We start from the raw sequence: 25,700 nt of genomic DNA on the forward strand, positions 1-25,700 counted from the left end.
ATAGGAAGTTATATTTAATAGCATTTCCTTACCGAAGGTTGAGGGGAGAGAGGTAAAGTTGGAGCTGAACTGCTGAATTTGTTAGCCAGTAGGTTTGTTAGATTTTCTGGCTCAGTATAGGTGGCTCCATTAACAATGAACTGTGTATTACCTTTGAGGTTGCGGTCATAGCTAAAGAAAACCTTGCGGTTGTCTTTCACCTGGGAGGCCAAATTTGGCTATAACTTTATTTGTCCTCTGAGTTGTTTGGTTTGATGAGACTGCTTTTATTCTGCTGGGAGATGCACCTCCTAATTTTTGCCATGATTTTCTTCCTTCTGTTACGTGGGATGTAGAGGAAACTAGAGCACTTGTTAAAATTTGAAAAAGACACATGGAGTGTGTGCCAACTCTACAAAGACATTACCCAACCAAGGACAGAATTGGGGAAGCAAGGATTATCAAGCAGCAGCACTTACCCCCTCCCCCCCATATGCTTTATTTAATTCTGAGGTAAAGAGCACTTGTAACCATAAAGCTATTCAGGATGTTGTCAGCTCCCTTCCTGGTTCTGGAAGTGGAAGTTTAAATTCACTGAAGGAAACATCTTATAAATTGGAATAGGACAGGGTGTTTCCCCTTGCTTATGAATTTGATTAAGCCGCCACTCTCTTGAGACTGTATCAGCTACTTCAAAGGGACAGCAGCCTTGCAGTTGATCAGCAGCTATAGCCATCAGTACTACTGACTTGAACACAGGAATCCTAGCAAGTGTGATCTTTCAAAGTCATGTTTGGTCCAAATGTTACAATCGTTCAGCCACAAGTGACTGTTAACAGATTTACAAAATGTGTCACTGATATAGTGGTCTAATACAGTGAATTCAGAGACACATTTGTATTTTATCAATTGATTTATAAGTAGACCCTCCTTAATGCATCCTAGAATTGGTATTCATTCTCTATCATTTGAAATTCAACATCGTTTCATTAGTAAATTCCTACATATGGGAACATCTATAAGCCTAGCCCCTGAAAGAAATGCAGCACACTGGAAAAACTTGTCCCTAGGACTCTGTTTCTGTCAACACTAAGCACCCACCTTCAAATCAAACCTGACATCATGGTGCTAAGTAAAATTCATGCATACATGAACCTCAGCAGCAGCAGCTGCTAGAATCACTTACCTGATTGACAGGGAAGTTCAACAGCAAAGAACCACCAATCTGCAAGTAGCTGAATAAAGGGTGTTTCTCACCCATTAAGTATGGTCCTTGATGTTAAACTAACTACATCAGTTAATCTACAATAAAACCCACTGATATGTCCTTGTTTAGGCTAAATGCCAAATAGTATAAACAGGATGAAAGGAGTAGAAGATCATTGTAGTCTTGGAAAACAGACTTCCCAAATGTAACCTGACTCAAAGTAACAGCTGAGGTGACAATACTTACTGAAGGTGTGCAGGAAGGACTAAGTGGCTACAGCACAAATGCTTGAAACACATTATTGAAGTAAGCAACATAGGAAGCCCCTCTACCAATGGATTCACTCTGAGCAGAATGATGGCAAAAAAATGATTCAAGCAGGATGTCTGAGGCAGAGGGTTCCACCATCTTGCTTTGTGAGAGGCACTTCAGACGTTGGGTCTATAAATAAATATTTATGGAGGAAATTCTGGTTGGGATGGTTTTTCGGATGAATGACTGGCATAATTTAAAGTTTCTGTACTTGTGCTCAGACCCTAAACAGACACTGGGGGTGGAGGTATTTATATGGGATCCAACTAACACTGTGGCACTTCTCCCTCTTAGCTGACATGAACAAATCTTAAATAAAAACACAGGGAAAAAAAAAAAGGTTTCCAATTGGGGTACTTACCTAAGTCTAGGCAGTGGTAGCAGCAATTACAGCATATTCTTCAGACTGAAGGGAGTGAAGATTCTGCTGTGGACAGGTGACAAGAAAGTCTGAGAATCTTGCAGTCATAATTCTGTGCATACCTGAAGTCTGCTATATGCTGGATGCACAGTACATCAGGATAACTTGTCAGTATTTGAATACTGCAACAGTGATCCAAAAAAGAACATCTATATACTTATTTTAATAATTAATATGGGCTTTTTGTCATGACACTGATGTCTGTTTGGCTTCTCACAGTCCTTTCTCTGTTCTGGTGGGCCCTAGAGGATGACTCTCTTGTTTAGCAGCTTTAAGAGCTCTAGAGCTTCTGCCCTTCATTGTGGGTCTGGGGAGTCCAGAAAGGAATTGAAATAGCATCTGTTTATGATTCTCAGCACTCATGACTCAAGTGGCGGCTATCCAGGCATGTGGGTGCACAGACAAGCATCACCGACTGCCTTCAGAGTAGGACATTTGAGCAAACATTCAGGAATGTTGAGAGCATTTGTCAGTGAATGCTGGATGCACAGTACATCAGGATAACTTGTCAGTATTTGAATACTGCAACAGTGATCCAAAAAAGAACATCTATATACTTATTTTAATAATTAATATGGGCTTTTTGTCATGACACTGATGTCTGTTTGGCTTCTCACAGTCCTTTCTCTGTTCTGGTGGGCCCTAGAGGATGACTCTCTTGTTTAGCAGCTTTAAGAGCTCTAGAGCTTCTGCCCTTCATTGTGAGTCTGGGGAGTCCAGAAAGGAATTTAAATTTGAAAAAGGCAATGAAATAGCATCTGTTTATGATTCTCAGCACTCATGACTCAAGTGGCGGCTATCCAGGCATGTGGGTGCACAGACAAGCATCACCGACTGCCTTCAGAGTAGGACATTTGAGCAAACATTCAGGAATGCTGAGAGCAGTTGTCAGTGAATGGACCTTGAAACCCTTGGTGTTGCAGACCACCTCTGCCTATAGGGCAATGCGCATTAGCATGCCTCTCTCTTCCCTGGGGGGAACCAATTAAAAGGGGCATTCAGAAAAGATGTTTTGAAACTCTCCGCAAAGTCTCACACACACTCATCTATGGATGTAGCTGGATAACAATGCTGGCACCTGCTGCTGTCAATATGCCATCCACAGCACTGTATAACAGGCTTATGGGCATATTTGAAATGGACTGCATTGTAGCCAACCATGATTCCAGCATTTTCTTGGACTCTACTGTCATGGCACCAGAAAGACTTGTTGATGTCCTTAGTAAAGTCCTTCTGCAGACAAGTCAGGTTGGCAATGTAGTTCAGCCTACATACAGCAAACATAGCTGAAGCGTACACTTGCTTCCCAAGTCTGTTTTGATGCCTGAGACTTCATGTTTGGAGGATGGACAAAGAGCTTTCCTCACTTAGTTCCTTCTTAGTGGCCACCATCACCACCACCAAGACAGAATACACAGGAAGACCCTTTTGTGCATTGTCCTTTGGGAAGACTAAAATTTTGTCTGGCTTATATGGTATCAGTTCTATCATGTCTGTTTCATTCCAAGCCTTCTTTGACACAAGGTCAACTAAGTCATCTGCAGAGGGAGCCACCTATGATGTAGAAAGTACCACACTCAAAGGCATCAAGTAACAATGATTCTTCTTGGGAAGGGGCATCAATTGACCAATCTAACTTTTATCTGAGCAATTCAAGGAGACATCTTCCAAAGGAGATCTTGTAGAGACTTACCCCTCATTGAGATCCGTGTCTTCCATGAGGGACTTATGAGGGGAGTCCAAATGCCTCCTTCTCATTGACATTTCTTGTGGTCCTCCACAACAGGGGTGTGCATGGAGGAACACGAAGCAAAAAGGGAGATCAAAAGTTGGGACTGCCTGAGACCTGTTGGGTCTGGCTGTCTCAAGAATGCAGAATGAATGAGAAGCACAGCACTTGAAGCAGCAAGGATTCTGTACATATCCTGAATGGAAGATAATCTTTTCAAAGTCCTCAAAAGCTACAGTACAGGCTGGCTCAGAAGGCCTCCTTGAGTACAAAGAACCCCAACAGGAGATCCTTCCAGTATGTGGTCCAGCTCGGATTCAATTCTTTTGCCTAGCTGTTGAGGGCTGAGGATCTGAGAGGCAAATACTGTTCCGACAGTCTCAGAGTTGACCTGGACCCCTCAGCTCTGGAACATGTCAAAATCAGACATAGTTCAGAGTGGAAGACATCCAGACTGTTGCTTTTGATGGGTTTATCATAGGGGTTTGTGTGATCTTGGGACCCAATGCTACCTAATCTGAAGTTTGGATTAGAGAAGGCAACACCAAATGTGAAGTGGCAGGTACAGGTCCTGCAATACTCAGAATAGAGGAAGCGGGAAGAAACCCCAGCTGAATCAGAGTCTTCAGGATGTTCCTCATCATCCTATCCACATCTGCTTCTGCATGGCTCCTTTAGGACCACATAGATCTAAAAGAAGATGCCATTGAGAGGAGTCATGAGCTCCAATAGCTGTGCTTCTCCAAAGGACTGGATATGTGGGGAGGACTGCTCTGGGGAGAAAGTTGTTTTCAAGGCACCCAACAAATGTTTGGGTCAGGATCCAAGTTCAATCTGAGCCCAGACTAGAAGTAGGAGCAGTCAGGTCTGCAGGTTGCGAACCCTACTGAACCAGGCCCAAAACAGTCATAGGATCCGGAAAAAACTCTTTTGTGACTTAACACCTTCAAACTCCTCTTTTTCCTTTGTTTTCTTTTTCCTGTGCTTCTCTGATAGTCTGACAATCTTTTTGACTGAAAAGATTGGAAAGGGCCTGAGACCTGAAGGAAGAGCAATGCTCACAGGCCTCTTCTAAGTGAGCTATCCTGAAATAATAGACACACTTGACATGTGGGTCATGGGGTTGTATCTTGGTGCCCGGATATGAAGCACCTCTTAAAACCAGAGGCCTTGGACATCTTGTAAAGAAGAAACACTATAGCAACAAGCAACAATAAGCAATAACAACTCCCACAAGAAGCACCCAAGCACTAACCACTGACTTTCCTGACTGTATTAATGAAAAGTTTAGCCAGATAATGAAATGTAAAGTTTAAGTTTTTTTTCAGCTACTCAGTATAGAATAAAAAGGGGAAGAGGGAGGAAAAAATCGCAGGAAGCATTGGTATGTCCAAAAGATGGAGTGTTCTTTGGTTGTATGCACCTTTCATCAGCCCCAGGAACTGGTATCTGGCAATGTGCAGCTGAAACATACATAATGGCCTGGAAAGAAATCAAAGTCACCATTCCACTGCCAACATCCAAATTGCCAATAACAGGCAGAAAAATTAGGTGTAAAGACATACAGTCACGTAAAGCTGCACTTTACCAGGACTGGTGCCCTCAGTCCCTCACAGATTCAAAGGAGTGTTCTTTGCTAGAGACAACTAAAGCCTTTTTAAGCCTATCCACACATCACTGTAGCGGTATTCTTTATAATGGGACAGTACAAAAGCTCAAGAGGAAACATGGGTGGAGGAAGGCACAGAGGAGCCCTCTAGAAACTGATGCAGGATAGCAATGGCAAAGCCAGCTCTTGCTTTGGAAACAACATCCAATTTGTAATGCTTATTGAAAGTATGAATTGAAGTCCAAGTAGTAGCCTCAAGGATGGAATTGGTATCCAATCCTTGAAAAAAGCACCAGAATAAGCAATAGCTCTATTAAAATGAGCCCCTACTTAGGTAGAAAGCCATTGTCCATGAAGAGAGTAACAAAAAGAAATGGCCTGAGAGATCCAGGAGGATATGGTTTCCTTAGAAACAGCCAAACCTAGAGATCTGGGATTAAAAGAAACAAAACATTGTTCAGATTAATGAATAGACATAGTCTTATCCAAATATGCAAATCCAAAGTGTGAAGAACCTTCTCACTAGCTGTCTGCGGAGAAGGTAAAAAGGAGAGCAAATTAAGAGACAACTCATCAACTACATTAGGCATAACAGAAGGATTAATACAAAGAGACACCCTGTCCCTATGGAAAAACTAAGAAAGGAGGAAAACCCATAAGAGCCTGGAATTCAGAGACTTCTTAGCTGAAGTAATGGCCAAATGAAGAACAATCTTTCAAAGTACAATGTTGCAAGGAAGCTGAAGCTGCAGGCATAAAAGAAGTGCAAGTCAGTTAAGTACAAAATTGAGGTTCCAGGAAGGTGCTTCCTGGAAGGCTTGATATGAAGAACACCTTTAATATGACCTCAAACCTAGAGCCAAGAGGAGGAGACAATCACAGACAAGCAGAAATAGCTGAAAGGTGAGCTTTAACAGAATAAACTAACCCAGCACTTAGTAATTCACACAAATAAGAGAGAACTATGGAGATCCCCACATAAAATGGATCCTAGTTATGAGAAAGGTATCAGAGATAAAATCTCTTTCATTTGGACAAATATGATTTCTTGGCAGTGGGTTTCCTGGCCTCCTGCAGAACCCTAAGGATGTCCTCAGAAAAAAGGTGCCTAAAAGGGATCAAAACCATATCACCCACAGTGTAAGCTGAAAAGTGGACAAGGGGATGGATCAGAGACCCCTTGTCTTGTGTGAGAAGATCCACCCTGTGAGGTAACTTGTGGTGATTTTCCCTGGCTAGGTGAAGAAAGGGAAACCAATGCTGTCTATGCCAAAAGTGAGGCACCATCAACATTTGGGGGGAGTCCTGCTTTATTTTGAGCAGGAACCTGAAACTGAGAGGAAAGAGAGGGGGGTGTAAGGTGGACAGAAACATCCACTTTCCAAGTCAGAGGACCTGGGACTCTGGTGCAAAAAAGAGAAAATGGTCTGTTCAAAAGAGAGGCAAAAATATCCACCCAAGGAGCACTCCATTAATGGACAATGCCCAGAAGCACATCTCTGTGAAGCATCCATTTATGAGACTGTGAACTGGACCTGCACAAAGAGTCTGTCACTATATTTTTCTCTGAAGGAATGTATACAGTCTGAAAAGTTACTTAGTACTAAACAGCCACATCCCAGACTTGAACAGACAGTCTGCAAATAAGGTAGGACCATGCCTCCCTTATTTGTTGATATACCACATCACTGTAGTATTGTCTGTGAAGATTTTGAGGTGTCCTGTACGAAAAAGGGAATGGAAAGTCGAAGAGCAAAAAAGACAGCACTTATCTCTTTGATGGTGATGTGATCTCATCTCTGATAAGGAGGTCAGGGACTCTGGACCTTGAGGAAACCAATGGAAGCTCCTCACTTCCGTCCAAGGAATCCATAAAAGTTCCTGAGAAAGGACTGGGGATTGAAAGAGAAGTCCCAAGTTGAGAGAAAGCTGATGAATCCACCACTGAAGCTTAAGACATGGAAGGAGAGGAACCAAAAAATCAAGTGGATGACAATGTTGAAGCCATACTGACTGTAGGAACCACTGTAACTTTCTTATCTGGAGTCTGGCCAGAAGGAGCATAGGAATGGTGGAGGCCATGAATCCTAGAACCAGAAGAAAATCCCTGGCTGTGACTTAAGCCACAGGAAGAAGAGACTGAAAAAAAAAAGGTGATTAGAGAGACAGCCTTGAGTGCAGATAGGGATGCCAGCATGGGAATAGTCTGGACCTTGCAACTGAGAAACACATGATCCTTAATAACCAGGACTGACTTCTAAAAGTTTCTGGTAAGTCTAAGGCACTGTAAGAGATAAACCATAAACTGGAGGTGCTGAAGCAAGACCTCACAGGATAAAGGCTGAATGAGCAGGTTGTCCAGATAAGGAAAGATTTGAACTCATCTCATCCTGCAAAAGGCAATGACAGGAGTGAGGCATTTTGTGAATACTCCTGGGGCAGTAGAGAGGCCAAAGGGCAAATCAGAGAAATGAAAAAGCAGGGAAGAAACACAAATGCAAAAGCTTCCTGAAACGGGTGGATTGGGATGTGGAGATAAGTATCCTTGAGGTCCATGGATACTAAGAAAGCCTGAGGAAGAAAAAGAGGAAACAGGCAGTGAAAGGACAACATCCAAAAGGAAAAGACCTTCAGAAAGGCGTGGAGCTGAGAAAAATCCAGAATGGATCTCAAGATGCCCTCTTTCCTGGGGATCAGAAACATCCTAGAATAAAACCTCTTCTTTCCTGGGTAGGAAGCATGGCTTGAATACTGCCCTGTGCCAAAAGGCCCTGAAGAAATTCTGGAAAGAAAGAAAGCTCTTCCTGAGGAGTTTGAAGAATGCCCAGGAACAGATTTCCGCAGCATAAAGTATCCCCGGCGAATGATGTGCAGAAGTCAAGAATCTTGAGTGACCTATAACCAGTTGGGAAAGGACAGGGAAACATGAAGGGATAAGTGAACCTGACCCAAGAAAAGGGGATGCAAACTACCTGATAGAACATGGTTTGTTTTGAAAAGGAGGCTTCTGAGCAGTAGGAGTCTGAGTAGACTTAGCAAGAGGTACACACCTATTATGCCTCTTACCTTTAGGAGGAGAGCAAGGCCATCTGCATACAAAAGCAGATTTAGAAGGATAATTCAGCTGAAACTTAGGGATAGGTGACACAAACATATATTTCAGATCCTGCAAGGTCTTGTTTTTATCCTGGATGGACTTAAAAGATTCAGTAGCAGCAGAACCTAAAATGTTCTTATTATCAAGTAGGGCATCTAACAATTTAGCCTTGATATCATTAAGTAAGGGCTGGAGGCGAAGCCAAAAATAACTTCTCTGTGACGATAGGTGGTATTCCCAGCCATGCCAGGAGAAATAGGGCAGTAGATTAGTAACATATGAAAGCACAGCTAGCTGGAATTTTGTAAATAATTACGTCATTTATCAAACTGATTTGTACAGATGGTTGTGTTGAAAATGTACAGTATTTGTGAGGTTTGCTTGTGTTAAAATATATCAACAGTGTGCCCTGTTGGAAGGGAACGTGATTTGTATGCTTCATTTTAACTGTTTAAATGTATACAGTGCAACAGCATACACTGGAAATGAAGAGATTAATCTTAATCCACTTGACTTTGCAAAATATTCTTGAAATTAAATTACTTTATGGGTTAAGCCATAAAAATGTTAACACCACAGTTCTGAATGGAGCCAGAGATGCAATGTCTGTACTAGAGAATAGTGGGTAGCTCCTGTATGAAGAATGAGATTGTTTCACAATTTTATGACTTCCAGCAGCTGCACCACATCTGAGTAAAGATGTGTGTGTATTGTAGCACATATGTGCTAAAAACTGGTAGCTTCTAGTAATGGGGATAATGCAGGAAAGAGTCAGATGACCAGACATATGAGATATCATTCGGTACAGAAATAATGTTTTAATATTTGAGGAGACCGAAGTCTCAGGAGCATTCTGTACTGGATCTGACAAGGACCACTTACCCATCTTGCCTTGCACTATTCAGTAAGTAGGAACAGTAATTATTTTAGTCAATCAGGAATAGATAGTGACACTAGCTAAATACTGTTTTTCTATAACTGTGAGAAACTTTCAACCAGTATTATTTTTAATACTTCCTGTGACTGAAACTCTGGTGTTTACTGTAAATATTTAGTATTTTCATGTTCTTTTATTTATTAGAAAATACATTCACACTTTTCATTGTGGCTGGCCCTTTTTAGAAAATATTTAAGCTTTGAGAGTATTTGCATATATTTATTTGGTGATAAATGTGGCCACTCCTGAAAGCCTGGCTGTTTGGTCAACATTACCATTTGTATTAATATTAATTTCACTCAGTATAATTGGATACCATTGTAAGAGCCTTAAAGTAGCTGGCAGAGGTCCTAGTGGCAGTGATAACTACCTTATAGTCTGAGCAGAAGGGGGAATAGCAGGTGAATCAAATCTCAGAGAGTGTGTGTGTGTGTGTCAGCTGCTTGGAGCAGGGACACAAAGCATTGGTTACATAGAGAGGGTGTGGGAGGACTTCACTTGGAACTCCAGCTAAGGACTCAACTCTAGGCTGTGCAGGTGGGGAGTCTTATTAGGGGACTGGAGAGAGAGGAACCAGTCACCAGATTAAGCGTGTTTCCCTCAGTGGTCTTAAGGGAAATGGTGCTTGATGCAGCGAGGTTTGCATCTGCAAATACTAAGTGTATCAATTTGTATTCCAAGTGAACATTCCTCTCCACTGTCAGTGGTGAAGATTCAGGCTCCTTGATTAATGTCCCAGGGTGGGGATGTCACAGTCTCAAAACAGAACCAAAGGCAGCAGCCTTAGAGGAGGCATCAACCACATCATAGTTACATTTGACTGGCTTGATTAATAGTCCAGGGTGGGGGGTCACAGTCTCAAAACAGAACCAAAGGCAGTAGCCCTAGAGGAAGCATCAACTGCATCACAACTACATTTTAATGAGTGGAAGGCCTCTTGAGAGGTAGAACCCAGTGGAGAAAGGGCCAAGACCTTCCCTTCTGAATCAAAGAGCTCAGACATAGCATGAGAAGCTTAAGAAAGAACAGCTAAAACATCCTTTGTCATATACGTTTGGTAATTAATAGCCGAAAAACCAGGATGGCAGTAGTGTACACCTTTCTGCCTAAATGTTCTAGCTCTACTATCGTTTGAAGGAAGTAGTTTAGTAAAAGGCAGAAGTTTAGAAAGTTCATCAGATGAGACAGATACTACAGGAGGACCAGCAGAAAGACATTTGTAAAAGAACTTACACTCATCAGGTACCTTGTAAAAATCAATAAGGTTCCTTGGTAGCTGGGGTTGAGAATCATGGACCACAGAGGCTGCTGAAAAGGTATCTAAAAGGGCAGCCAAGACTGAAGGTACAACAGAGGGCTTACCGGAGATTCCATCTGTAGGAGTTCATAATACCTATTTTTTAATATTAGAAACCTGAGAACAGTCCCATTTGTAATATTCCATCATGTGAGTGAGTGTTCCCAAAGGACAGTTTTTCTAAGCGAGTGTGCGGACTAATAGAATCTTCCTCCTCAAATCCATAATCCAAAGGAAAAGGAATTTCAGAGGAATATGCTAATAACTCTTTGTCGGCATCCAAATCCTCTTCAGAGGATTCTGCTCTCTGGGTCTCTTAGGGCAAGTAGGAGCAGGCACAGAAACTCCTTGGGGAGGCTTTAAGGTCATTAAGGCATTAAGCAACTCCTGAGTAAAGACTTGCCATTCATGATGGGGATCTTTAGTAGTATGGGAAACACGTTTAGTTTTACATTTTTTTTTTCTTTTTAGGGATGTCTGCCCTAAAAAAAACTCTAGGAGGTTTGGACCCTTGCTTGCACTCAACCAACATAGTATGAAACTCGTCCCGAACTATGAATTGCAGTATTCCCCTCAGTCCTTCAGAAATAAATCAACTGAGGTCCCCCCTAAACATCTGGAGCAGATGTTTGCAGAGACTCTGAGGACAAGAAATAAGTCCGATCCATGCCAGTCCCCGACAGGGTCACGGAGGAGGAATCTGAAACAACTGAGCATTCCTCTGGGCTTTCACCAGCCTCAAGAGAGAAATCTGGGGGAGGTGGGTTAGCAGCTAAATCAGACCAGAGTTTTTTGGAATTTTACCTGGCTGATCTTCAGGATGGGATGATCCCACCATAGAACCTTGTGCTAACAATTTAAGATGTTGGCTGTCCAGATAAATCAACAAGGAAGAGAGATGACTACATCAGGGACTGTGAAGATATGTGAAAGCTGCCAGCCTAGCTAGATGGAAATTTGTAGAAAATTCTGTCATTTATAAACATTAACATAAGCCACAGGCTTGTTCTCTTAAATGTGAAAAGACTGTATTGGATGTTGAACTGCAAAAATATTAAAGTGCACTCTGTTGTAAGAAAGCTAAGTCAAGCATTTTATGACTGTTTTTGATCTCAGGGTTTGGAGCTGTGGTGTATGAAACAGTAGATTATTTCTTTTGTTTTGGGACTTTGTATTTGTCTTCAGAACATCCAACATCACCAGCACTGTTTTGCTCTGTATGGAAGTTTATTTTAGAGCTGTGTTTGCTCTTAGATATGGCTAGGAAACAGGAACATTTCTACTGTATTATTTTAAGCATTTCTCTGTGATCTCTGAACTCTTGACTAGCACTGCGTAGTAAGAAGTATTGCCTTATGTTCTTATTAATTATTATTAAATATTTTTAAACCTTTCAACTGTGGCTGTTTTATGTAGAGATAATTTAAGCTCTAGAGTGCATTGCATGTATAATGTGATACTGTCCAAGCCACCCCAAATAAGCCTTTCTGTTCATCACACTTACCATTTGGATAATAATATTGCACAGTAATAATTGGACACTCTTTAGTAAGGGCATTTTTGTAGCTAATAAGTAGTGATTACTACCTTATAGCCTGGACAGAAGGGGCACAGCTAGTGAACCTGTGCCAGCCTTCCCCAGGAATGTCTGTGTGGTTGTATATAAATCATATCTCAAAGTGCGTATGTTTGCATCAACTACTTGGGTAGGGACACTAAGCACTGGTTGGACAGTGTGTGTGCTAGGAAGATTTGGCTTGGGACCCTGACTAAGGACCCTACTCTATAGATGTGCCAGTGGGGAGTCCTATTGGGGATCTGGAGAGAAAAGGAGAAACCAACCTCCAGACGACTGTGATCTCTGTGTGCTCTTAAGGGAAATTGTACTTTACTGTGTGTGTATTTATCCTTCCCAATGTGGACGCCCCTCACTTGTGTTAGTGGTAAGGACTGAGCCTCCTTGATTGCTGGGCCAGTGCATGGGCATCACAGGAACATACAGTTGGCAGATAGAATACTGCATATGGTCATGAGAAGCACCCAAACAGAAGAGACACTACTTGTGATTATCTTTATGTGGAATCGGTCTCCCAAACTGACATTTTCCCTTTCTCGATGGCAAGTAAACAATGGCTATGTCCATGTCTAAACCCCGATTAAACTAAACAAAAATGACACTGAGCCAGTAAAATTAGTTGTGCTCCCATCAAAACCCCAACTAACCCAAAAATATAGTAACTAACTTATTAATCCTATCAAAACCCCAACCAACCCAAGAACATAATAACTATTAGTCTTAACTCACAGATGTTTCTACCAACTCCTCCCTCTACAACCCATTTTTTCAGCCCACACTAAACAAATCCCACCCTAAATACCCTTTTCTTTCTTATCTTCCTTGCTTTCTATCTGAATATGCTTAACTATCAGACACACCCCTACTAAAAGAAAGTCTTCTCTGAATTCATTGCTTCAAAGAAATTTTCTATGCCTCACCTATTAGTAACCTACAGATGGCTTTTATCTTTGACCTATTGTTAACTTCCTAAACACGTTACAAACTGCATTTTCCTCTCCTTAATTTGTTAACTAAAACTTTAAACAGCTGTATTGCTACATTTTAAACATCTTGTAACCTACATTATTATTTGTTACTAAATATCAACACTGTTATGTTGTTGTTACTAAATGCTTTGATAACATGGAGCTTTTCTTCCCGGGCCTCCGCTGAAAATGGACATGTATCCAGTTGGACTTTCCCGGTTAACAAATGTAAAATTAAATAAATAAAAATAAAATTGAGAAAAGATAAGGAGGAACCCCCAGTGAGGCACTTATCTGAAACATGGCTCAGTAACCAGCACAGAAGAAGAAACATTCAGACTGATGATCAATGATGGAGTTCGGACTGAAGTCAAAGTTGTTCTGAGGTATGTATACCAGTGCATTACTTTTATGCCCTATTTGAGTGGGGATCTCACATGTGATGTAGTATATCTATAAAGTCTAAGGCTTTAGTACAGTGGCCAGATGTAGGAGCTACCCTTGGCAGGGGATTCAGTTTGTAAAGAATACTACAACCAGTAATATGAAAGGACATTCCAATTGTTGGACATGCCTAGTTAGATGTATACTGTACCAAATGAAGCATTGTACTCCATGATCAGTCTGATGAATGCTGAATACAGGGAAACAATGACCTCCATGGAGATAGATGCGATATTTTTGTTTACAAGATGCACAACACAGAATGAGTTCTGCCCTACTGTAGGCATGTGGTGGTCAAAGGCTAGATTACTGTCTGTGTGTCCCCAAGTCCCTGATTACTGGGTAAACTCTTAGGTGTGTGTTATCAATACGATAGCATCCTTCGGGAAGTTGTCCACCCTTTTTAATTGTTATTAATTTCTTGACATTTAGTTTTACCCCATAACTTTGACACACGTTACTTCTCTGTGTCAGTCCTTCCCGGAGAATATTGGTGCGAGGGATTCTATGCCATGCTCCTAATTTGCAATCATCTGCAAATCTGGTCAGCCAGAGACCCATGACATTGGCCTTGACTTCAGAGAAATCTTCTCCTTCTTCTTTCTGCTTTTCCTGGTTATGGGTCGCCACAGCAGATCACCTGTCTGCTCATGAATGCCAAAAAGTAGTTGTCCCAAGACCAATCCCTGAGGGACTCCACTTGTGACTGGCCTCTTTGCAGAGTCTTTTGTAGAATCCTTGATTGGTGACATAAGGGTTTATACCTAACCTCATAAGATTGTCAACAATGCCTGAATAGGTATTGTGTCAAATGCCTTGGCCAGATCAAGGCAGGCAGTGTGAACTGCTCTACCCTTATCCCTTGCTTTGGTGACTTTCTCAAAGTCGACCAGGCTGAAAAGACATGACCTGCCTTTAGCAAAACTTTAAAATGGGCTGGGTCCAGTGTCTGGTGTTTCTTATGTCATTATTGATCATTTCCATAATGGGTCTCTAGTTGTCAGGATCTACATATGATTCGTCATTGTGTAGAGGGATGACTGTTGCTATACTCCATTCATTATGCATGAAGCCTGTTTGGAGGCTAGATTAAACAGTGATTCCAGAGGGCCTGATAGGTCATGCTTCGTGCTACTTTGCTACTTGCAAAGCATCCTGGGAAACTGGGCCTATCAATGCAGTGTTCCTGGCCTTTCCTGAGGGGAAGTTATGGAGTAAGAGGGGTAAATTTAGAGCTGAATCCATCTGCCAGTAGGTTTGCTGTATCTTCTGGCTCATTATTGGTGGTTACATTAACTATGAGCACTGTACACAATTGTGTATTGCCATTGAGACTGTAGACATAGCAAGAATGCCTTGTGGTTGTCCTTGGCTTGGGATGCCAACTTTACCTCAAATTTGGCTTTGGAATACTTTATTTTTCCTCAGCATTTTTTTTTTGTACTTTGATGAGAGTGCTTTATCTTGCTTGGTGCTACACCTCCTAATTTTTTACTTCTGTTATACAGACTGCTGATGTTATGAATTCACCAGGGTGGCTTGATTTTTGAGATTGTTCTTTACTTTTTCCTGGTGAGTGCAGCTGCCTCTATGCAGCTATTAACATGCTTGTATGGGGTTTCTGTGAGCAGGTCCACATAACTGAGTTTTCAGGGTTTATGGGAGGTTGAAATTTTGCAAGGTTATCACTTAATAGTATGAAGTTAGCCTTAAGAGTAGTTTCTGAACATTCCAGGGTTAAATGGCATTCTGAGTTGTATTTTCACTTCAAAACAGACTATTTTGTGGTCTGACCTTACCAGAGAGGATGCACAGCACTCTCCCAAATTAATGAGGACCAGATTCAGTATGTTTGCTCCCCCTGGTCAGTATATTGTCAATCTGGTCCAGGGTGTTTGTGTTTACAAAATCCAGCAATCTCTGTGCCTGCATGTTTGGTGTCACAGATGACTCCCAGTTAATAGTGGGATAATTAAAGTCACCCATGAATATGGTACTGGGTTGGACAGTGAGCATTTCCGATAATCTTAAATGCATGTTATGGGTTTCCTGGGTCATAAAGTGGGACCTACAGCTTGCAAGGAAGTGGTATCGGATTTTGCCTATGATTTCAACATGGAGAAGCGCAAGTGCATTGTCCTGTCAAGGAGAAGCTCAAGTCCATCATCCTAACTGATCCCTGAGGAGTATTTATTTTTGACGTAACTCGAGACACATCCACCTTAAGTCCCTGTCTGTATAGGAGGTGGTCTAAATGTGTGGAAGGAATTACAGCCTTGCACTGCAGTGTAATCTCCACAGCTTTAAATCATGTCTCAGTGACTGCACAGATGTCAGAATTCTTTAGGGGGAGGAGAGCTTGTAGGTGGTGGAGTTTCTTGTTTAGACTCCTAGCACTGAGCAGTAACACCTTTAGATTTTCTTGGTTTTGATTTGCTAAGTCGGAATTACTTTCAGTTTGGCATTGCCTAAAAAAGGCACTATGGAGAAGGACAATGTTTTTTGGCTAATATTCAAAATCCTAGAGAGAAGAGGTGCAGACCATCCCTGGAAAAGCAGCGTGGTCTGTGACCAACTCCTTTTATGCGAACAAATATGGCACCACCTTAGAATGACACCAGAAACTAAGCCAATTATTAAAGTCAGTCATCTCCTTTTATTATTGTGGGATCTTCCTTGGAGATGGTAAAATGCTGCTCAATACTAGGTTCACACCAGCCTGGAACAAATATTCTGAGAACTCCGTGATGTCTTTCTTCATATCGTATAAGGAGTTACGTCTCAGGTCATTTACCCCCACCATGGAATACAACTGAATCATGTTGGTACTGGTGGTCCAATGACCTAGGTGCATGCTTAAATGTGGCGGTTGCTGGTCTCTGATAATCAACTGACTGTGACTTTCTCCTTACTCAGCCTGGCGAGAGGGACATCAGTGTGTCTCACAGTGGAGCCTCCAATGACCAGAATGTTGGATTGTGTGATGATGGGTTTAGAAATACAGGCTCCACGTGATGTAGCTGTTATGTGTTGATATTGGTGTTTGTGGCTATATGTGTTGATGTAGGTGCCGTTTTGTAAGACTGCATTCGGGGCTGATGAGGGTACTTGTTAGGTGTACTTCATCTAGGAGGTCTTTGGGGTTTAGGAGGTGATATTTAAGAGTCTCAGCATATTTGGTCTACATGTCTGCTTTGTAGTGTGTGTGATGAATGTGACATGTATACTACTGACAACCTCATTTATGTTAGGAGTGCTTTTATGTGATAGCTTTGTCTCCAGTGGCATTGTGCAAATAGATCTCTCGCATACCTTAACATTTTGAGAATTTGCTGGTTGTCAGTATACAAGAGACAAATTCTAAATTGTCTCAGGATACCCATAGTGACCAAGCCGGTAACAGAGATAGTGAGAAAGTTCATATCCACGGTAACAGGTCCTTTTTTATACTGATTAGACAGTTAACGTGAGAATATAAAGTAATGTCCGAGTATCTGGTTTGCAACCCTGGGGGGGCAGTGCTTGTCACTGCAAATTAGTTGCCCTGTGTTCATCTAGGTATTGGTGAAATTTCAAGGGTGATTTTAAAGTAATGATGTCAACTCAATTTGCCTGTGTCTGTACAGGGCACTGTCAAACAAATGAGGGGAAACTATCTAAGTTAACATTGATGATTTACAGATGAAATATTTAGGGAGATATTCTGAAGTTAGGTTAGACAACTGCTATCAAGCAGTTCTTGCTGAAAAGAAAGAATAGCTTTGTCAAAAATAATGACAAGAGGAGATTCACCTGACTGGCTAGTATCTGCCTATTACTAGAGCTGGCTTCACCATAACTTCATTGTGCTAGGATACAATGGTCCTTTGCTTCTACTCTCACCAGAAGCAAAACAGGAGCACAAATCCCAAGATGAGAAGCAGGCCACAGGCACTTTGGTAATAACAGTCTTGTCCCAAATGGTGCAAGGGTCTTGGAGGCTTGTTGTAACTTTTTCCTGGTAGATGCCTTGAATAGCAACCAGACCAATCAAGAAGATCCCACACAGATACTCGCCGCCCAACCAGAGACAGTAAAGAATCAATTCTCTTTGCTCCTTCTCTCACCCGGAGCAAAATATAGGCACAGATTCCACACTGGCAACTATGAGACAGTTATCAAGCTATCTAGTGATCAGCAGTCTCCAGGAAATAATGTTCCTATGCTCCTTCTCTCACCAGGAGAGAAAGAGAAGCACTAATCACAAGATGACTACTGAGAGGCATGTAGGCTCTCCAGTAATTGGTGGTCTTGGCTTAGATGTTGCAAATTTTAAAGGTCAGATGGAAAAATAGGTTAATATCCTAAGAGCTGCAGTTAGCACTACGTGGTTAGATATGAAAGGGGGGAAACTCAAGCTTTAGCAACTTAAAAGGAGAGCCACTAATTTTAAAAGAGCAAGGCAGATTGGAAGGTTTTGAGCACTTAGTATTCTGGCTCTATGGATTACAGTGGGATGATCAATAAATTTAAATAGCTGAAGGGGACTGACTTCAAAAAATGACAGTTTTGTGCTTACTGATAATAGCCAATGAAAGAGTAAAAGGAAAAAAATATGTGGTCAAATTAACATAAGGTATGGGGTACAACAGAGACTTGAGTTTAAAAGCACAACAGGATCATGATGGGAGTTTGGGGAACATGTAATTTTTTTGAGACTCACAAGAGACACAGTTCTGGTCTTTTTCCTAGTTTTAATGTGCAAGTGAAAAAAGAATACAATTAAAACACAATGTAGGGTTGGGAGGGTGGCCTAATGGTTAAGGTGTTTGCCTTACAAACACAAAGTCCAGGGTTTGAGTCTCACAAGGGATAATTGGCTAGGCTTAAAATTGCTGGCAAGGGCAGTTAGCCTAGTACTAATCCATAAACCATATGCTCCATGTCTAGAATTGCTATATATCTTACATATTTTTAGGGTTGGGTGGGTGGCCTAATGGTTAAGGTGTTTGCCTTACAAACACAAGGTGCAGAGTTTGAGTCTCACAAGGGATAATTGGCTAAGCTTAAAATGGCTCACTAGGGCAGTTAGCTTAGTACTAACCTATGAACCTATGAACCTACAGAATATATACCCCTATATAACAATAGAAGGCAATTAAAATAATACTAATTACAAGAAAACAAAAACAATCCAACCTTGCCCTCACTGCAGTCATTGGCAGAGTCTGAGTAAGCTTTTCCAGTAAGGCTGACAAAGAATGAAGCTACTCATGCTCTACAAAGACCCCAATGTTTCTAGCTCTGTGCAGCAAACTTTACTAAAATGTGCACAATGTTCACAAGATGAGAGCAGATGATCCTCAACACGATAAAAAAATCTAATAAAGGTAACAGCACTCTGATGGAATCTGCTTAAAAGCACACCTACTAGAAATCTATTCCAAGGACATCTGCTTCAGAAAGAACCTCCAAAGATCAATATTAAAAAGGCTAAAGTTAGTGGAAAAAAACACAATGAATACAACACACTGGAAGTAGAAAGCAACTAAAAAAAGAAAAAGAATTCTCAAATGAATATACGTCTTGGAATTCCGAGGGATGACATTGAAGAAGAGAATACCATATGCTCTGATGTGACAGAAAAAAGAAAGATAAAATGCGATGCTATTCCTTTTCTGCTCAGTGTCCTCCTGATGTTATCGGCACAAGAAGGCCATTCCTGCTCCTGGGGTGTCCAAAGTTCTGGAAATATGGCTAGATGGGCAGATATCTGCCTGTGGCTAATTCCCATTAATGATTAATCATTCTGAAGCAGTCATCCTTATGAAAAACATCTACAATTACTTTTCATATATACAAACCAGGATCACCGGCATGCCCAGTGTAACATGACCACCCTCAAAACACAGACTTCCCAGTTACTATCTACTGCATTCCCTCACTTGCATGAATGGTCTATCAAGTCACAGTGTTTCTTGAATTACCTATCAGCAATATCTCTATGAATGTAAATACTAAACATAATCCAGACAACACTGCTTTATTGTGCAGCAGGAAACAAAACTACATTTAGGTTTAGAAAATGCAGTAGAGTACAGAAAGGCAAAAACTTTCTTGTGCATCTGGCCTTGTACATAGCTAAAAGTCAAACACTCTACCTTTCAACTAGTGTTACTTTACTTTCTGGCACACACAGTGCAGTTGCTAAATGTGGCAGCACTTAAGTCACATGAAGTATTGTGCAGTACTGCAGCTTTGAATATGAATACGTTTGAAAAATATCTTGCATCCCTCTCATAAACCCAAAATGGAACTGCTGTTTTCCAGAATTGAAATATGACATAAATGAACAACCATAACTCTAACACTAGAAAATGTTCTATGAAAGATGTACATGATCATGTGACAACACAAAGAGTGAAATGCACTTAAGGTACACTATTTAAACCATAATTCACTTTCTATACTATCACTGATGAAAAGTCTTAAGAGAAAGCACAGTTGTGTTAGGATTTACAATAACAGTAGATGTCAGAAAGATTATTGCTGCAGTATTACTGAAGATTGGGATATCCTGCCAGGCAGAGGTGGGTAAGCCAGTAAGCTCAAGACTGGCTTGAGCCCAAGTATAAGCTTGGCTTGGACTTACGATCCAGCAAGTTAAAGAGCTAAGAACAAGCCGTGCCACAATCACAATTTATTTTTTTCTCGAGTAACTGCTGACTGTTAATTCAGACCTGATCTGCAGGCTGAAAATACTTTCTATTAGATCCATTCTGTGTATGTAAGCATTGTGATTGTCTGGAATGCCAGACAGGGTGCTGCCACGGTTCTGAAATGGAAGAGGATTTAAACATTTTACATGGGAGAAGACTACTGCTAGATGTTGTAGTTATGTTATGTAGTTAGGGGTTGGGAGGGTGGCTTAATGGCTAAGGTGTTTGCCTTACAAACACAAAGTGCAGGGTTTGAGTCTCACAAAAGGATAATTGGCTAGGCTTAAAACGACTCGCAAAGGCAGTTAGCTTAGTACTAAACTATGAACCTATGCAATTCTTTTATAAAAGCAATTTGCAGCTCATGTTTAGAATGAGGGGTGCATTACTTCCTTTACTCAAGTGTTTGCTTGCTTCCACAGAGGGATAGGAGTCTTATTTCAGCAAAAGAAAGATAGATCAGGAGAGGATGGAAAGCACTACCAATGCCAAGGATAGCATGGACAGAATTTTTTTGTTTCTTTATTTTCATTGATGTAAGCTCCATTCTCTCGACTGTGATACATTTAAATGAAATGCAGTGACTCTCTGTGAGGTGCTTAGAGGATGCTTAGGTTTGAGTAAGTGTGTTCAAGAGTAACATGTTGAAATTACTATATTATTTTAGTAGTTTTTTTTTTCTTTTTTTTCTTTCGCCTTCCTCACCAAGCATCAGAAATGTGCACAGAAATTAGCTGCCTTTTTGGGGGAGGGGGAAATGCATTTTGTACATGAAAGCACAAAGGCATCATATGACTACTACTAGCAAATAAAAGTGTTATGACTTGCTGAGGGCAGTGAATGTGTTAGCAATAATAAGCTGAAAAAGCAAACTGTTACTGCAGTTCTTACATTTTTCATTCTTTTATCGGTAAGACATTATTGTACAAAAAGGGCTATGATTTTGGAGGACATACAATACATGAAAACAAACAGCAGCTATGGTTGATATAGTGTGTAGGAGGGACAGTATCTATCAAACAGAAAAGTTTGCCATTATTAATAAGTTTTGTAGCAACTTCCTACAGAGAAGTAGTGTATCTTCACAGAAGTTGCACAGTCCACTGGGATAGTGTGTGTATTTTGTACTACAGGTTAATAATATTTTTTTTATAATTAATACTGTGAGCTGCCTTTATTATTCCAGTGGGCTGCCTAAATGGAACTGAAACATGGTTTCATACATAAAGTTAAAAAATCCATCATTTCACAATACCTTTGCTGTTCCATTTCGGCAGTGTATTGAGTTTTTACCTTGGGGCCGTTTGACCACTTCTAAGTGCAGTAAATCATCTTTTGACCAGAAGGGAAAATGTTTCCCACTACTAGCCAAGGCAATACTTCTTTTACTGTATACAGAGTGGAGTACTTACATGTTGCGCTTATTATAATTCTTTCCAATTTTTCATTGTCAACAGACCTGAAGCTTGGGCACAGAGAAGGGATGGCTGGGTACACACACTGTTAGGAAGTGTAGTGTAGGTACTGTCAGCATTCACTCATTTGAGTGACTGCTGACAATGTCAAGGTGTGTTTGGTTGTAACTAAATTTTTTTGCTTGCTTAAATAACCTCCTGGACTTCCAGACTTAGGTATTTTTAACCTAGCTACAGCTGTGACTATCTGCTCTGGCTCAGCTCTTAGTGGGCTCTAAGAGCCAATAGAGACCCTTGGCTCGACTCTGGCTCAGCTCTTCAAAAATCCCAGGACTGCCCACCTTTACTGCCAGGGATAGCTGTACATCTGGCTAGGATACCAAAGACTAGACATCTTCCTGCCGTGCCATATATGTCTGAAGTATGACCTAAGTGGAAGTAAGGGCACAAATCCTCACAGGACTATCTTGACTCATACACTCTTGGGTTTTGAGATATCTGAATGATCCACCGATAGTTACTTCTGATGAATGGCAAGAGACAGATGACAATGCTATGTCCAGATTGATTTAAGATGCAACCAAATCTTCTTCATGTACAGTTTGGCCCAAGGAATCATTAGAATAGTGGAAGCCATAAACCCCAGGGCTCTCAATATCTTTCTTACTGAAATCACATCCAAGGAAAGAAGGGACAAAGTATTCCTTTAGTTAAGTCACTTTTTCCTGAGGAAGAAAGACAGCAATTGACAAGAAATTGAGCCTGTAACCCAGAAACACCAGATCTTGGGAGTGAACCAAACTTTTTTTTTTTTTTTTTTATGGTAAATTCCACAGAGAGAGTTGATATCTAGAAGGAGCTTCTCACTTGTAGGAGCCTGAAGGAACAAGTCATCCAAGTAAGGGAAAATCTGAATTCCCTGTGCTGGTTGAGTGTGTGATGGACTGCAGCTGTGATGTTCGTTATCTTGCTGACTTTTATGCTTTGTTGGGAAACGTTGGACTGATTGTGGAAGCTTGGGCCTACAGTGTCAAGTTTGAACTGAACAAACATGGAGGGTGGAAGCCAGATTTTTGTCTGCCATGTTCGGTTGTAAGGACCAGATTGAATTTGAAAGTCGAAGGGAATCGCCTGGATTTCAGCTGCTGGTGGTGGCAGAGATGCAACCAGTGACTTTGCGGTATGGATGTGAGGATGGTGGAAGGATTGTTGGATTGGTTGTGGCTGTTCGGGCTTTCGGGTAATGGCAGTTGCACTGTATGCAGGTAGTGAGGTCCTGACTTTGTATGCCAGTTGTTCTGAATCAGTTTTTGGTCTGTGGTGTTGGAAGGACTGGACCAGATTTGAGATGTTGCTGAAGTCGGAGAAGGCGATGGCAGCTGAGTGGTTGGAGGGGATGCTATAATCCTTAGAATCGTGCATGGTTGAGGAAGCTTTGATGCACTCTGTGCCTTAGTTTGCTCGGTCACTGTTGTTGTCAATATGTGCTTGTTTTTGTGTTTCTGTTGTACACGAGCTTGAAGAAACCTAATTTCATTCAGCTGTGCATTCCTATGTATGGTCTGAATGACAATAAAGTTACTTACTACTTATTTACTTACTTAATGTCAAATACTGAATGCTTGAAAGAGAGAATGAAATGAAGGCTATCTTTTTAGAATGAATCTAAAAAGATTTAAAAAAATTATTTATTTGCAAGGGGCAAGCTTGCCTGTGCCATCCATAGCCCCACTCACACTGCTAATTATGTATGCCAACTACATGATCACACAACAGTGGGGAAATGGCAAATTCCCAGACCCCACTGTACTGCAATCCCACATGAAATTACAGACTGAAAAACAAGGGGGAAAAAAAAAAAAAGAGTTCACTCTCATAAACTGCAACTGTTCTTATATATATATTTATGCATGTAATGCTACAAAAGTGGACATGATCATTCACTTTTCTTATATAGTGGTACTCTAAAATTTAATGAAGAGAGACAGTTCAAGTTTACCACCCTTCTGAAAGTTTGAGGCATGCTTTCAATTTTGTGGCATAATGCTGTGAGTATATTTTCAAGCTACCATGCAACAAGAATCATGATCCCGATGTTCGTCTTTAACAGCTGCAGCAGTCATAATAATCTTATACTTTTAACAATCTAGACTGGTACACAAATCACACATCTAACTTTCCTAGCTCTCACAATCTTCAGTTTCATGTCACACTATAACCACAAAATCAAGATCGTTTTAATGCACAGTACTGCTGCGTGGCTACAAATCACTAAAGAGTTCAAAAATTTGAGGGAAAAACAGAAGCATCAAAATTATGCTTCATCTGTATACTGAGAAAGAGAAAAATCCAAGCAAAAACTGGAAAAGGCTCTCACAACTAGCCCAAGAGGTTACAGATTAAGATAAGAAGTGGAAAGCTAGAATAATATCATCTCTTCTATGAAGTGTACTGCATTACTTGGAAAGTAGTAAGAACAGAAACAGATCAGATGTTACCAGCCAGAAAGCCATTATTCAACTTAAATAGCTTACTTAAATAATTACTTACTTAATAATACTTAAATGCCTGGTACTCACTTTATTGCAACCGAATGACGGCTTAGCCTCAGCTCAGGTTTTTAATCTGCATATGCCCTAGGTGTAAAAGAAAGCCTAAAAAAGAAATGTACTAACAAAAGCATACCAGGAAGACCTAAACTTGGCAATTTCTGATTACCTTTTGTAGGGGATGAGAAGGGAAATGTACTCATATACTAAACCAATTTTAAAGTTCAGTAAAGCGATGTAGTGCAAAAAAAAAAAAAAAAAACATATTTGCACATGAACATGTTCCATTATGAGGATATATGAACACAAAGGAACAGACATGACCTACTTACTCACTATGTCATTAACCGTTCAACGGTATTATGCAATTGAAAATGGAGTTCAACATTCATAGCACTTACATATCTGCAAACCCCACAAACCAATGCATCAGGTGTCTTTTTTTTTAATAATAAATCTCATATGGCGCTGTGAAACTGCAATATTTGGAATGTAAACATTTCTGTAAAAAAAAACAAAAAAAACAAAAATTGTCTCCTCTTCAGCTTTTCATAAGCAATAATCACAGTTAATTTCTTCTCTTTGTCTTTCCAGAAGGTTTGACTGGTGTTGCAACAGAGGCAGTGCTCTGGTATAGACTTGCAGAAATCTTATTGATGTAGTAAATGGCAAACATTGAAAAAATAAAGCTGGAAAACAAAGTAAAACCAAAACTGTTAACATACTTCTTGATGCACTGTTTTTAACATGTAACCCATGCACACTGGTATTGTTAATGACATGGCATTTTATCAAAAAATAATAAACACGAGTATGGCTTGCTTTGCAATTACACAAGAATAATGCATGCAAGAAATTACAAATGCAAGACTTTGTTTATTCTTTAGCATGTGTTTAATATGCTATTCAAAAAGTACAGTTGTGTACACTTACCATACATGTAGATGCTCGAGTGTATTCACTGTTGCAGTCATCACACTTGGGTTATCTGCCTGCAGGTAGCCCTCAGTTGGCCCGAATACCAGAGACTTAGTATTTCTGCGTCGGTTGCTGTCGCTCCAGGACTGACGTCAGGTCATCAGGGGTATACAAATAGGCAGCCGACACCATTACATCAGTTTTTCTTGCCCCAAATTTTAGGAGCCCCCCAAATAGGGAGCTAGGTTATGGTGGGGGAAAACACCACCAGTAAAACATAAATACCAATACCAAAACCCCTGAAAGGGGTGAGTAGAAGGCATAGAGAGGAGAGAGAGAGAGAGCTAGAGAGAGCTGGGGGCTGGAGGGAGGGAAACCAGGACTGCAACAGTGAATACACTCGAACATTTACATTTATGGTAAGTGTACACAACTGTACTATGTTCTTCGTGTTTCACTGTTGCAGTCATCACACTTGGGTAGATTCCCAAAGCTGAAGAAGGGTGGAGGCAGTCGAGAAGACTTAGGGATAGCTAGAATGCCT

The 25,700-nt window shown here is 40.8% G+C and overlaps 1 protein-coding gene across 1 annotated transcript in view; it reads right to left on the minus strand.

Moving 5' to 3' along the window:
* Positions 1-24,667: 24,667 nt before the first annotated feature.
* Positions 24,668-25,700, minus strand: part of KRTCAP2 (keratinocyte associated protein 2) — a 290,270-nt gene continuing 289,237 nt past the window's right edge. Inside the window, exon 5 of the mRNA XM_044080146.1 lies at positions 24,668-24,927. Within this exon, the coding sequence (XP_043936081.1) occupies positions 24,807-24,927 (121 nt within the window). The 3' untranslated portion in view covers positions 24,668-24,806. The remainder of the gene's footprint in view (positions 24,928-25,700) is intronic.

Source organism: Protopterus annectens, chromosome 8.part0 (genome assembly GCF_019279795.1).
Source record: "Protopterus annectens isolate FY-2018-M chromosome 8.part0, PAN1.0, whole genome shotgun sequence".
NCBI lineage: Eukaryota > Metazoa > Chordata > Ceratodontiformes > Protopteridae > Protopterus > Protopterus annectens.